The sequence below is a fragment of the Gracilinanus agilis genome, chromosome 3 (genome assembly GCF_016433145.1).
Source record: "Gracilinanus agilis isolate LMUSP501 chromosome 3, AgileGrace, whole genome shotgun sequence".
Classification (NCBI taxonomy): domain Eukaryota; kingdom Metazoa; phylum Chordata; class Mammalia; order Didelphimorphia; family Didelphidae; genus Gracilinanus; species Gracilinanus agilis.
This window is the reverse complement of record NC_058132.1, coordinates 338023454-338039041: the sequence shown is the minus strand read 5'-3', so window position 1 is coordinate 338039041 and position 15588 is coordinate 338023454. Positions and strand designations below refer to the sequence as shown.

Genomic DNA, 15588 nt, shown 5'->3' with positions numbered 1-15588 from the left:
GCTCATGCCATATCAGAAGACACATCATACACACAATAAAATGCTCACGAAGGAAATACAGTGGAAGATGGCCTGCTTTGTTGTGCAGTCAGACACCAGTGGCTCCTTCTTTGGCTATGGATAGCATTTTTCATCATGGGACCCTCGTGGATATCTTGGGAACTTGCTTTGCTGATAGTAGTTAAGTTCCTCCCAGTTGATCACCCTATTATATTTCTGCTACTATATGCATTTCTCCTGGTTCTGCTCACTTCACTTTGCATCAGTTCATATAAATGTCTTTCTAGGTTTTTCTAAACTCATCTTGTTTGCCATTTCTTATGGTATAACAGCATTCCATTACAACCATACACCACAACTTGTTCATCCATTCCTCAAGTGATGGACAACACCCATTTCCAATTCTTTGTTGTTACAAATATTTTTGTACAGGTGGGTCCTTTTCCCTTATCTCCGATCTCTTTGGGATACAGATCCAGTGGTGGTATTGCTGGGATACACGGTTTTACAGCCCTTTGGGCATGGCTCCATATTGTTCTTGTTATATTCATAATCTGGGAAGAGATGGATGCCACCTTGAATGACATGGATGGCAGTTGAGAGACTCGGAATGTTCCCAGGTGCCATGAGCCAGAGGCAAACGTTGGTTGGCCCCACCCTATATATGCCCCCTGACAGCTACATTGGAGGAGGTCTCTTAACTCAGAGGCTGAAAACTGGAGATCACAGATCTCTGCAAACCTCTATGGTTCAATCTGGGCAGTGGGTGGCTGACTGAAGGGTGGTTGAAGGGTGGCCAGGAGATTGAAGAAGAGGGTAGAAATAAGCCTGCCAGTGGAAATGTGCATCAGCCATGGATGGGGGGAGCCTGGGGGGGGTGAAGGGGAAAGTAGGAACATGAATCATGTAACCATGTTAAAAATGAATATTAATAAACGTTTAAAAAAAGCCTATGTTGAAAAAAACTGTCCATATTAACAAAAGAGAAATATTATCACTAAGCTTTCTATCATGCTATAGTAACATTAATTCTTTAAAATACGCTACTTAAAAATATGGTTTAGAGCATACCTGCATTTCAATAAAATAATTTCCATAAATTATAAAAAAATTAAAAGAAAAGAAAAAGAAAAGAAAAGAAAAGAAAAAGAAATAAGCCTCAATCTATTTCCTGGCTAGACTGTGAGAGCTAGTGAATTACCAACACTATTAGTGAGAGAGCTGAGAGAATAAAGATCATCAATATATCTGCAGCAATAGCCTTCCCTATTCTCTGGCTTGGTTGTAGTCAGGTCCGGCCAGAGACAGAGAGAGGCAAAATCTCAAGCCTCCACCAGATTAGTAGCCTCCAGTCTTGATTATTAATAGATAATCTAATAGATAATAGATCAATAGGGTTTCCAATCCCCAATCCTTGACCTTGTTATCTTTTCCCTACTTATAGATAAAAGAGTGTTCAATAACAAGTACCTTCCTGAGTGGTCGTTCTATCACAGCCCTTGAGAAGGGAGTCAAATGCAGTCAGATCCTGAACATTGTCCAAGGCTGATCAATAGCCCATTACCAATTTATCCAACCCCAGGTTGGGCCTGGAAAGGTTACCCATCTATCTAACCTTTCAAGGGTCCTTACTTGGGCAGCTGTTAAAGGAATTTCTAACAGGTTATCAACCAAACCTCTTAGAGAGAAGGGGATAACTTACAGCAGCAGCCAGGGTGTTAGGGGTAGGTGTTCCTCCCACCAATTGCAGCTGAGGAGATCATAGATACACATCATCACTATCATTATACATATATCTCCATTACTACCCCCCATATTTCTTTAGCATTCTCCAGAATGGTTACATCAGTTCACAGCTCCACAAAAAGAACAGTGTGTATTACTGTCCCAATTTTCCCACATCCTCTGCAACATTTATCATTTCCCATTTTTTGTCATATTAGCCAATCTGATAAGTGTGAGGTAATATCTCAGAGTTGTTTTAATTTGCATTTCTCTAGTCAATAGTGATTTGGAGCATTTTTTTCTTATGACTATAGTTTTAATTTCTTCCTCTGAGAATTGCCTGTTCATATCCTTTGACCATTTTTCATTTGGGAAATGCTTTTTATTCTTATAAATTTGGCTCAGTTCTCTATATACTTGAAAATGAAGCCTTTGTCAGAGATGGTTGCTATAAATTTTTTATCCCAAATTTGTTGCTTCCATTTTAATCTTGGTGGAATTGCTTTTGTTTGTGCAAAAACTTTCTAAATGTAATTAAAATTATCCATTTCATTTTTTGTAATGTTCTCTATGTCTTGTTTGGCCACAAATTTTTCCCTTATCCATAAGTCTGAAGTAAACTTTTCCATGTTGCCCTAAATTGTTTATGGTGTCACCCTTTATTTCTAGATGAAGCATGCATTTTGATTTTATTCTGGTATATGGTGTGAGATGTCGGTCTATGCCTAGTTTCTGCCATGCTGTTGTCCAATTTTCCCAGAAGTTTTTGTCACAGAATGAGTTCTTTCTCCCAAAGTTTGGATCACTGAGTTTATTGAACACTAAGTTACTATGGACATTATCTGCCATGTGTTGATTGCCTAACTTATTCCATTGATCCACTATCCTGTTTCTTAGACAATATCAGATTGTTTTGATGATTATTGTTTTATAGTATAGTTTGAAATCCAGTATGACTAGCCCCCTTCATTTTTTTTTTCATTTACTCCTTTGATATTCTTGGCATTTTTTTCTTCCAGATATATTTTGTTATTATTTTTTCTAGCTCTATGAAATAATTTTTAGATAGTTTGATTAGTGTGGCACTGAATAGGTAAACTAGTTTAAGTAAGACTCATTTTTATTATATTGGCTTGGTCTATTCATGAGCAATTAATGTTTTCCCAAATGTTTAGGTCTGATTTTATTTGTGTGAAGAGTGTTTTGTAATTGTGTTCATATAATTACTGGGTTTGTTTTGGTAGGTATTTTATATTATCTAGAATTATTGTTAATGGCACTTGCTTTTCTATCTCTTGCTATCGGATTTTATTGATGGTAAGCAGAAATGCTGATGGTTTATGTGAGTTTTTATTTTGTATCCTGTGACTTTGCTAAAGTTGTTAATTATTTCTATTCGTTTTTTGGTTCTCTATGTTTCTCTGGGTATATTGTCTCATCTGAACAGTGATAACTTTGTTTCCTTATTGTCTAATCTAATTTCTCCAATGTCTTTTTCTGCACTTATTGCTATAACTAATGCTAGCCATTATTATTATTAACTCATTTAATAATACTATGTTTTATTGGAGAAGGAAAAATAAACCCTCAGAAAAATCAAATTGATTCTGATTCCATTTTGTAACTGATAATATACTGCTATTACTCCTAATAAATTGTAAAATTGATTTCTCAACCCCTAAGTATTTTAGGTGGGGAAAGAGAGTGGCAGAGGAAATGATAGAAATATTGTTGGAGTTTATTTATTTATTATTTTAAAAAGGGCTTCCAGGCAGCTAGGTGGCTCAGTAGACAGAGTATCAAGACTGGAATTGGGAAGTCCTGGGTTCAAATATAACCTCAGACCCTTCCTAGATGTGTGAGTTTGGGTAAGTCACTTAACTCTAATTATCACCTTTAATTTAGTTTTAAATCTCATTGAATTTTTGCAACTATAGGCACAACTTTTCTTACATCTTGTGTGGGAAAACTCCCCCAATCCATGATTAATGTTTCAAGGCAGTCATAGGCCCTATATATTGGGTCAACTCCCAGAAGGACTACTCAGAAAGGAATACTCACACCAAAGCACTTAAGAAATTGGAATAGGTGCTGGCATGAACAAAGGCACAAGCATGGAAGAGGAAGGAAGGATTCCATGAAATCTTATGCTCTTAAATTTTAGGAAAAGATTGAAGCCCCTTTTTTTATAAGATACTCCAGTGATATTTCTACCATTCCCCCACCAAGAACCTCCCCCACCAAAAATCCTTAGGGGATAAGAAAAATCAATTTTTGGATTATGAAGTTGGAAAATATTTTAAAGGTAGATAGCTCTCAGCACGGAGAAATCATTTTCCAAGGATAAGTGGATATAAATACCATAAATAGGGAAGCTACCAAATGATATCTTGACCCTGTTTCAGAAATTCTCTATTCCTAAGCATCTTACACAGAAGAAATTTGTGGCAAGGATTCAAACTTTTCTGGAAGGACCAACTAAGGGAGGAAACAAAACTGCCTAGATGGCTGATGGGCTCTCCTCCCAGATTGGAGCTGGTACCTCACAGAAAGTGCTGAAGTTATTACTAAGCCACATACCTTTTAGTCCCAACACACCTGTAGTAGACTTTATGTCAACAAGATCAAAGAAAGGACAGAAGGACCCATATGTACAAAAATATTTATAGTAGTCCTTTTTTGTAGTAGCAGAGAGCTGGCAACCATAGGGACTAGCTAGCTGCCTATAAATTGGGGAATCAGGGAATAAAGTATGGACCAGGAATATAACTGCTCCTTAAGAATGATGAAGGGGGTGGGTCAGTTAGATGACTCAGTGGACTAAGAGCCAGGCCTGGAGACCAGAGGTCCTGGATGCAAATCTAGCCTTAAATATTTCCTGGCTGTATGACCCTGGGTAAGTCACTTAACCCCTATTGCCTACACCTTGCCACTCTTTTGCCTTGGAACCAATATACAGTATTGATTCTGAAATGGAAGGTAAGGATTTAAAGAAAAAAAAAAGAATGATGAAATGGACTTTCTGAGAAACCTGGGAAGACATATATGAATTGATTCAACTTTGAAAGCGTTAAAAATTGGCCGATCATGATTCCAAAGGACTTATGATGAACCATACTGCTTACTTCCTGACACAAGGTGAAGAATAAGACATAATGAGATGAATGAGATATAATATTTTTTGACAAAGTCAATGTGAGAATTTTTTCCTGGACCATGTATATTTGTTACCTCTTTTTCCTTTTTAATAGTGAGGTTCAGAAAGGAGAGAAAATAAGTGCTTACTCATTGAAAAATTAAATTAAGTTTTAAAAAGAAAATATGCTTTTAATTTTACTCTCATTATACATGTAGAAACATCTCCACTTCCACATGTACCACCATCTCTCAGTTTTTTGGCAGTTTGGGGTTTTGTTCCCCTCTCGTGGGTAATTTTGGGGTGTAGCTTCTTCTCTCTGCCCTTGCAGCCCTCTGCACTTAGAGGTGGCTCTGCTGAACTGGGATGATCCACTAAGGCTTCAAACCTTTCCCAGGTTCCTGCCAATGATGCTTATTTTTAGGGATTGGTCTATTTCCTCCTCTGGGGAAAGGAGAGAAAAATGATGCCTTTTTATGCCCAACTCAAAGCCTGTCTAGTTGAAGAACAGTTGTGAAACAGAAAATCACTACAAATCTCCACTCTGGCAATAAAGCAGTTCTCATGATTATTGCCATCTCGAACATGTTATCCCCAAAAGATCTTTCTCTGGGAAAAGCAAATACTGTCTGTCTTTCTGTCTGTCTGTCTGTCTGTCTATCTCTCTCTTTCTCTCTCTCACACACACACACACACACACACACACACACACACACACCCCTATTCCTTTAGAGTTCTCTCCTGATGGAATATTCAGCTGTAAAAAACAAAAAGCAAGTTACATTATGAGGCAGTCATGCCCTCTTAGTCTTGTCTTTAAATTGTTTTCTGAACCCTATCTTCCCACATACTAACATAAAAGGCTTTTTCAGTTGAAAGAATGCTCACTGGGAAGTAGGTACTCAATGGTCACATTTTGTCTCTTTAGAGTTCAGGCAGCATCTTTGTGTTTCAGCTAACTAGGAATCAGTATTTCTCATTCATTTGCCTACTATCAAAGAGCCTTTCATTCATTGGGGTGGAGATGGGGGTGTCCTGTCTCCTGGCTTAGAATTTTTGGGACAGTGGTCCATATTGGAGAGCCACTTGTGCTCTCTCTCCAACTTGTAAAATAGGCCTAAGAAGCCAAGTTTTGGGCTTCCCTGGTTATTTCATGTAATTCGAGGGCAGAGAATGATGTCTTGAGATTCAAGAAGCTGTTCCCTATCACTCTCTGCAAAAAAGAAAAAGAATGGGAACACTGCAGCTGTGCCCAGGAAAATTACATGTTAGGGGTGAAAAAGGCAACAGGACAGATGCCCATTGATTGGAGAAAAGACAACCAAATTGTGGAATATGAATGTGGTCAAATATTATTGCACCATAAGAAATGACAATAATATTAATTCATTAATCATTTATTGTATAATAATTAATTATTATATTATTAACTAATAATTCAGAAAAGTATGGGAAGAATTGTCAAATAATTATATGATAATTAGTTATTTTATATTATTAATAATAATTCAGAAAGGCATGGGAAGAATTATCAAATAATTATATAATAATTAGTTGTTATATATTATTAATTAATAATAATTCAGAAAAGTATGGGAAGAATGGTCAAGACTGATGCAAAATGAAGCAAGTAGGGTGAGGAAAATGACATATACAAGAATTGAATAATATAAATGAAAAGGCTACCAAGACAAAACAACGTTGCATCATTCAATGACAAATAAAGAAAAAACAGCTCCCTTCTTTCCTTGGAGAGCCTGTACAGTTGTATATCCACAATCAGATGAGACTCTTATATCATTTGGTTCTGCTATATTGATTTTCTCTCTGTTCACATAGTCAACATCTTGGTGCATGCTTTCCTCATCTCACATTTATATTATTTCAAGAACCTACTGCTGAATCTGCCCCTTTGAAGTGTCTTCCCCACTTCAAGCCATCCTCAACATAGCCACCAAATTGATCCTCCTAAATTATATAGCTGATATTGTCATTCATTTATTCAATAAATTGCAGTGGCTCATTATCATCTCTTAGATCAAACAGAAATTCCTTTGTTTTGGAGTTTAATGTCCTTCATAACATACCCCTCCTTACCTTTCCAGTCTTCCTACACATTACTCCACTTATTCTGCAATCCAATAACTGACCTCCTTGCTGTTCATTGCACAAGACACTCCATCCATCCAACTCTAGGGATTTTCCATGGCTGTCCATCATGCATAAATTTCTCTCAAACCTCAGACCTGCCTCTAAGTTTTCCTGGCTAAATTCCAGCTAAAATCCTACCTTCTGCAAGAAGTCTTTTATGATCTCTCTTAATAGTAGTGTAACCCTCTGAGGTTAGCTGCACTTTTTCCTATATATAACTTGTTTTCACAGTTTGTATGTTCCTCTCAATTAGACTGTGAGCTCCTATAGGAGAATAGGAACTGTCTCTTGTCTTTCTTTATATTCCTATATCACAAAGTGCCTGATACATAGTGGATAGATAATAAATGATAGTTGACTTTGTTACAAGGAAAAGCTCACTAGGTGGGTGAGAAACATTAAGTAGGTACATCTGGAAATGACGACATTAAAAACAAAATATATCAATAAAACTTTTTTAAAAATTTAGTTGTGACTGCTAGGTGGCTCAATGGATTGAGAACTAGCTCTAGGGATGGAAGATCCCGGGTTCAAATCTGATCTCAGACACTTCCCAGCTGTGTGACCCTGGGTAAGTCACTTAACCCCCATTGCCTAGCCCTTACCACTCTTCTGCCTTGGAGCCAATACACAGTATTAATGCTAAGATGGAAGGTAAGGGTTAAAAAAATTTAATTACTAGGCTGAATGAAATTGAAGGGACCAGCGGTACCAAAGAAGATAATCAATGTTGGAAATGGACACTCAGCAAAACAAAGTTACATATCAGTGTTTCATTTTTTTTTATTTTTTAATTTTAATAACAAATTTCCACATAAGTTTTCCAAAGTTATATGATCCTTTTGTCTCCTTCCCTTTTTCCCTTCCCTCTCCTGGAGCTGACAAACAATTGAATCTGGGTTATACAAGTATTATCACACAAAACATATTTCCATAATATTCATTTTTGTAAATGAATAATCTTTTAAAACCAAAATCCCAAAATATCCCAAATAAACAAGAGATAAATCATATGTTTTCTTCTGCATTCCGACTCCAACAGTTCTTTCTTTGGAGGTGGGATAGCATTTTTCATTGTAAGTCCTTTGGAATTGTCCTGGATCATTGCATTGCTCAGAGTAGCTAAGACTATCACAGTTGACCATTCCACAGTATTGCTGTTCCTGTGTACAACGTTCTTCTGGTTCTGCTCATTTTACTCCACCTCAGTTCATGGAGGTCTTTCCAGTTCTTATAGAAATCCATTGATTCATCATTCCTTTTAGCACAGTAGTATTCCATCACCATCATATACCACAATTTGTTCAGCCATTCTTCAATTGAGGGACATCCTTTTAGTTTCCAATTCTTTGCCATAACAAAGGTACAGTTATAAATATTTTTGTACAAACCGGTCCTTTCCCATTTTTTCTCTCTTTGGGGTACAGATCTAGTAGTGATATTAGTGGATCAAAAGGTCATATCAGCATTTATTTGAACATTAGGTGGGAATTGTATTTAATGACATTATTAGAAAAACATGGCAATGTTATGTTTTTGTGAGATTTTTTTTTTACCAGACATATGGCTTTTTCAGCGTAGAAATGCTTTCTCCCCACTAGCCCTGTTTCCCACACAACCAGAAACTTCCTCTACCTGTGTAGGTCAGGACCTTCCCAGAGACTTAGAGTTGCCTGGGGCACTGAGAGTTGAATTCACTTGCACAGGATCATACAGCTGGTATGTATCAAAGACTGCTTTTTTTTTTTTTTAAACCCTTACCTTTTTAAACCAATACTGTGTATTGGCTCCAAGGCAGAAGAGTGGTAAGGGCTAGACAATGGGGGTCAAGTGACTTGCCCAGGGTCACACAGCTGGGAAGTGTCTGAGGCCACATTTGAACCCAGGACCTCCCATCTCTAAGCCTGGCTCTCAATCCACTGAGCCACCCAGCTGCCCTCCAAAAAGACTGCTTCTTGAACTCAGTCTTCCTGACTTTGAGTCCATTATAATGGACTACTTATATTATGTATATGGATGTGCATACACACATATATGTGCATATACATATTACATATGTGTTTATACATATATACAAAGATATAAAATGGAAATGGTTATAAGAATACAAATCAGGAGTTTTTGTTAGAAGAGACCTCAGAAATTAATTTAGTTCAAAGTCCTCTTTTTAAAGATGAAGAAATAGTCCAAGAAAATATATACAAAAATATTTATAGCACTAATTCTTTTTGTGGTGGCAAAGAATCAGAGATACCCATCAACTGAAGAATGCTGAAGAAGTTATAGTAAATGAAGGGGACAGAATACAAATGTGCAGTAAGAAATGATGAAGGGGATGGTTTCAGAGAAACCTGGGAAGATTTGTATGAACTGATGAAAAGTGAAATGAGCAGAGGCAGGAGAACAAATTTATACAATGACAATAATGTCACAAAGACAAACAACTTTTAAACACTTAGGAACTCTGATCAACTCAAGACAACCACAATTCCAAAGAATTCATGATGAAACATGCAATCTGCCTCCAAACAGAAAAACAAAACAAAACAAAACAATGAACTCAGAGTACAGAGTAAAGAATATTTCCTTCATTTTCCTTTTTTTTTTTTTTTTTTTTGGCTTGGGACTAATGTGGGAATTTATTTTGCTTTACTAGACAGATCTGTAACAGTTCTTTTTTCTTAGTTACTCAACAAAAGAAGGGAGGGAGAAATGGGAGAGAAAATTCTGAACAGAAAACAAAATAAAATTGAATTTAAAAAAAGACATGGGTTTCAAAAAGTGAAATGGTTCCAAGTTTGCTGAAATTGCCTGTGCTAGAGCTAGAATTCAAAGCTAGGTCCTCTGACTTGAAGGCCAGCTCTTTTTCCACTGTACAATATCCTTTGCAAGGGACCATCCTACCTTAAGCCCAAGACAAGTCAAAGAAGGGCATGCAGTGGCCACCTGCAAAGTATCCAGGGCTATGTGTCCCAGAGACTCTGAAAACATAGTTCTAAGAACCTTGTGTTATCCACCAAAAAGAAGCCCAGCCCCTGCCGAGCCCAAGAGAACCTGGGCAACAGATGCTTACCTGCCCAAACACGTACAGCAGGCCAAAAGTGCCTCCGAGCTGCCCCCCTAGGACAGAAGAAATCATGGAGTAGACACCGCCACTGCCAACGCTACACCGCTCCCCAACACCGATGCCAGACAGGACAGTCACCAGGGCAACGAGGATGACAAAGGAGACCAAGATCATGCCCATGACCACCCCGGTGTTCCCCTGCAATGGAGCAACAAGATGGAATTAGGAATGTCAAGGCCTCTCCCTTGAGCTAGCCATTCATATTCCTATGGATGCTAGTGTACTGGGTACCATGTCCCTTCTACTTCCTTGCCTATGCAGTGGTCAGATAGCTAGGTGGCACGATGGATGGAGTGCCTGGACTAGAGTCAGGAAGTCTCAAGTTCAAATCTGGTCTCAGATACTTCCTGGCTGTATGACCCTGGGCAAGTCACTTATCCCTATTTGCCTCAGTTTCCTCAATCTGTAAAATCATATGGAAAAGGGAATGGCAAACCACTCCAGGATCTTGGCCAATTAAACTCCATATGGGGTCATAAAAGGTTGGATAACAACTGAAAAAACTACACAACGTGCACTGAAACAGACAGTGGAGGTCCTTTCTCGGACCCCCAGCATCCTTGTGGGCAGTTCAATAATGTAATAAATGCTTTCCTCTCCAGCCCCCTCTCCCCCCTCCTCACCTCCAATGTATCACTAGCATGATAAGCTGCTCCCTAGTGCTGAGTAGCAGCGGAAGAGAGTTGAGATGAGAGTCAAAAGACCTGGACTGGAACACTGATTCCATTACTTACTAGCTACATGATTTGGGGATTCCTCTCTCTAGAGGTGACTGGATGAGATGATTCATGCAGACCATTCCAGGTCTAAATCAGGGGCCTTGGCTCTCCTCATTTATGGACCAGAAGTATTCCAAAGAGCTCCAAGTCACAGAGTGGAAAGAGGAATAAAAGTCATTGCTGCTGATAACCTTGAGTCAATTAATGAAACTTTTGGGGCCTCAATTTTTTCATCTGTAAAATAGGGATGATAATAATACTTGCTCTATATGACCTTAGGCATAATGATACTTGTTTATTAACAGGGTGCTCAGTTTCTTTAGTTCAGTTTCTGCAATCATAAAATAGTTTATCGGTTCATAGGTTTAGAGCTGGAAGTGAACTTAAAAGTCAGTAAATCCAGCCCCCTCATTTAAAACAAAGAAACAGGCCTGGAGTCCGTGGGTGGCTTGCCCTGCATCTATCCCACAGATAAGAAAAATTGTATGTAGGATTTGAATTCAGGCCTTTCTGACTTCAAAACTAGGACTCTGCCACCACACCGAATCATCTAAACTCTTAACTAGATGGCCCCGGCATGGTTCCCCACAGCTCCAGATCTAGGATCTTATATTCCACCCCAAATTTCTCTTGTTTGTTGGGAAGTGAAATCCCAGCAAGAGAAGGAACTTTCTTTTGGGGTGTGAGTAGGAGTCGGTGGGAGGCAGGGCTTCCTTTGTATTTATTAAATAGTAAAAAGCAGAGGACAGAAAATGTTGAGTTTCAGTTCTTCTGTTTCCTCAGACAACTACAATCCCACCCCACCAACTAATGCCCATCCTCTCATGTAACACAAAAAGAGGAGCCTTGGTTCTCTCCCCTGGCTCCCATCCTGGGGCCACTTTGCCCTCAGGGGTCCCTAAGCTTCTGGGGTAGGGAGGGAAGGGAAGGGAAGGTGAAAGGAGGAAAATCCAGGAAAGGGGAGAAAATTGAATCCAGAATCCGGGGTCTCTCAGAGGTTATTAACTGGATTCCTTTGGACTCTCAGCTCCAGGCTGACAAATCAACTCCAGGGATGTCCCATCCCTCACCAGAGACCCCCCACCACACAGATTCCCTCAGGGCTGCTCTATACATTCCATTCAAATGACTTCCCAGCCAGGTTCAAGGCTCCCAGGACAATGGAATCCCCATCACTGCACAGTCCTGCATCTGCCTCTATTTCCTTCCATTAGTAAAGATGACAAAACCAGCTCACTTGGGGACTGCCATGCTTTATGGCACTTTAGGAGAAATTATCTCATTTGACTTTCACAGCTCTGTGAGTCAGTGTAAATATTATCATCCTCATTTTACAGAAGAGGGAACTAGGGTTCTGGGTGGCTAAATAAATTGTTAAAAATATAGACAGCCAGTCCGTAGCAGATAGGATCTGAACTCAGGACCTTTCATTTTAAATCTCATTCCAGGGGTCAGCTGGGTGGCTCAGTGGATGGAGAGCCAGGCCTAGAGATAGGAAGTCCTGGTTTCAAATCTAGCCTCAGACACTCCCTAGCTGTGTGACCCTGGGCAAGTCACTTAACCCCCATTGCCTAGCCCTTACCATTCTTCTACCTTGGAATCAATACCAGTATTGATTCCTAGATGGAAGGTAAGGGTTAAAAAAAAAATCAAAAGGTTGTGTTTTGGAGTCCAAAAAGGGGTTTAGATTAATATTAACTTTCTACAACACAAAGGGAAGTGTACTGAATTTATTCATCCTCGAGAAGGGTTTCATTGTAGTGCTGCTGATTTCATGTGCTCATTGCTTGCTCAGGATGAGATGGAGAGCTCTCGGAGAACGGGCCCCACAGGGCCACGGGGCTGGCTTTACCAGCACGGTGACACAGAGATCTAGGCACAAACCGAGTCCAGGCTTTAGACAGCGAAGCTATTGAGCAACCAGCCCCAGAGAGCTCCCAGACGGCGCCCACTACTCACCACCAGCCAGCCGGTCCTCAGGAAAAGGACAACACCAAAAATATTGATCATGCAGGATGTGAACACTCCATCCCACGTCCCAAAAAGCACCGGCTCCCAAACGAACAGTTGGATCTTCCACCACGGCTGGGGCTGAGCCAGGGAACCCTGAGGAGCAAAGCAAATGTATATTAATCTGTTTTCATCAGCAGGAACAGCTGAGAAGGAAAAAAAAAGAGGAAGGGAAAAGGAAACAGAGGGAAGGAGAGGAGGAGAAAGAAGAAGAGGATGTAGAAGAACACAAGGAGAATCAGTCAATATGCAATTATTGATTGACTATTTATTATCTACTTGAGGCAGCTAGGCTACCTGTAGAGAGAGCACTGGGCTTAGAATTGGGAAGACCCATCTTCCTAAGCTCAATTCCAACCACATATACTCACTAGCTATATGACCCTAGGTAAGTCACTTAGCTCTGTTTGCCTCAGTTTCCTCATCTGTAAAACGAGCTAGAGAAGGAAATGGCAAACCACTCCAGTATCTTAGCTGTGTGACCCTGGGTAAGTTACTTAACCCTATTTGCCTCAGTTTCCTCATCTGTAAAATGATCTAGAGAAGGAAATGGCAAACCATTCTAGTATCTTTGCCAAGAAAACCCCTCAATGGGGTCACAAAGTATCAGGACTGAAAGAATTGAACAACAAACTATCATCATAAAAGAGCATTTAAGTGCCTATTATGTGCCAAGATGCTAAAAATACAAATACAAAAATGAGTCAGTTCTTGACCTCATGGAACACTTCTCATAGGGGGATGTAATACATAGAAGAAAAGGAATCTGGGGTCCAAGGAGTCACAGGAATGAAAGAGTTCATAGCAGCCAGGCAGGAGTGAATGTGCCCACCCTGAGCATGACTGGAAGGGTGCATACCATGATTGGGAACCTGCAAAATAGATACAATGGGTCCCAGGCACTCTACCAGGGTTAGGGAAAATAAAGACAAAAACAACATAGTCCCTGCTTTCAGGAGAAACAATATGTACATATTCTAAATATATACAAAGAACATACAAGGTAATTTGTGGGGGAAGACACCAGCAGCTGGGTGGATCAGGAAAGGATTCATGTAGGTCTGAGTGAGGCTTTGAAGGAAACCAGACACTCTAAAAAGCAGAGGTGAGAAGAGAGGGCATCCTCGTCACGGAACAGCCTGTACAGAGGCAGGAAGATAGAAGATGATACATTCCAAGGGAGGAATCACAAGTAGTCCATTTGCTGGATCATAGTGTGTGCAGAGACTAATAGAGTAATAAGCCTGGAAAGGTGGGCTGGAGTCGGTATGATGGACTTCAATCCAAACAGAGGAGTTTGTATTTAATCACAGAAGCCAGTAGGGAGCCACTAGAATTTGGTAGGGAGGGGAGTGATCAGGCCATTCTTGAGGAAGATGCCTTGAAAAAGGGAGAAACCAGAAGAGTAAAAACGAACAAAGGTATTGAATTAAAGGTCTTGAGCAGCAACTCATTACTTAAAACACCAGACTTAGGTACTTAAATGGACCTGGTACCTGTTGGTCAGTACTTTACCCAGAGGTGTATTAGTAAATGTTTAACAACCTGCCCTCCAAAAAAAAATGTACACAGGACATTCTTCAAAATTTAATCTGAATTATTAACATTTTCTCTATCACTTTCTTAAGTCTAGGCAATCAGCAAAACAAGAAATCAAGCCTTGATCTGTGGCATTCACCAATTTCTGATGTGTAAATGCCCATACTGAATGCTTCTTCATAGACTGACTAACAGCAAAGTTAGGACTAGAACCCAGACCTCCTGGTTTTGATCCCCAGGCTCTAGGTATTCATTATGGAAACTGTTTTCCATGATGTGCATATGTACGGCTGGGCAAGAGGATGTTGCTAGATGGACAAACTGTTCCGGGAATTTATATTTACATTCTGATACCTCAAGAAATCCATGGTTTCACTAGAGTGTCCTCTACTAGTGTTCTGGACTCGGGCCAGACTTTTGATAATTTACGTTTGATACTAAAATAAAATGAGACACTCCTAGGTCACTCAACAGTTAACAAAGAGATTTACATAGCCATAGGAGAAAAATATTCAACAAGGATATGCAATGAGGACAACCCCAGCTGATTCAGCAGAGAAATATTCCCCTGCTCCCAAGTAGCCTCTCATGGCTCTCTAGCCATTTTCTAGAAAGGATCTGGAGCTAATCCTTGCTGTTTTGTACATAGGCAACTGAGAAGGGCTGCCATGATGTCAGCAGCTAGAGCCATGAGACAATTCCTTTCTTTAAAAAACAAAACAAAACAAAACAGAAAACACCTTACCTTCTGGTCTTAGAATTAATACTGAGTATTGGTTCCAAGGCCAAAGAGTGGTAAGGGCTAGGCAATTGGTGGGGGGAAGTGTTATTGCCCAGGGTAACAGCTAGGAAGCATCAGAGTCGAGATTTGAATCCAGGACCTCCCATCTCTGGGCCTGGCTCTCAATCCACCAAGCACCTAGCTGCCTCCTTTCTAATTCCTTTCAAAGAAAAACTAGCCTAACTTGGGGTATTGAGCCAAGGTTATGGAGGGAAATCATTACTATATTACTCCCACCCCAGCAATCCTTTTTATAATAGGTGACTTTCCTCTAAGGTTACTTTCTATATATTCAATATATATCTTAAATGTCTTCTAATGATATCTTAAATGCTGTCTTCCCTATTCAAATATAAGGTCCTTTGATGATTATCTCTGAAAACTTGGCTTGTGCCAGTGC

At 39.6% G+C, this 15588-nt stretch overlaps 1 protein-coding gene across 1 annotated transcript in view; it reads right to left on the bottom strand.

The window, feature by feature from the left end:
- The window catches only part of SLC12A8 (solute carrier family 12 member 8), a 203176-nt gene that overhangs the window by 164290 nt on the left and 23298 nt on the right, over positions 1 to 15588 (bottom strand). Inside the window, exons 2-3 of the mRNA XM_044669159.1 lie at positions 12818 to 12964; positions 10086 to 10277 (exon numbers count right to left, since the gene is read on the bottom strand). Of these exons, the coding sequence (XP_044525094.1) occupies positions 10086 to 10277; positions 12818 to 12964 (339 nt within the window). The remainder of the gene's footprint in view (positions 1 to 10085; positions 10278 to 12817; positions 12965 to 15588) is intronic.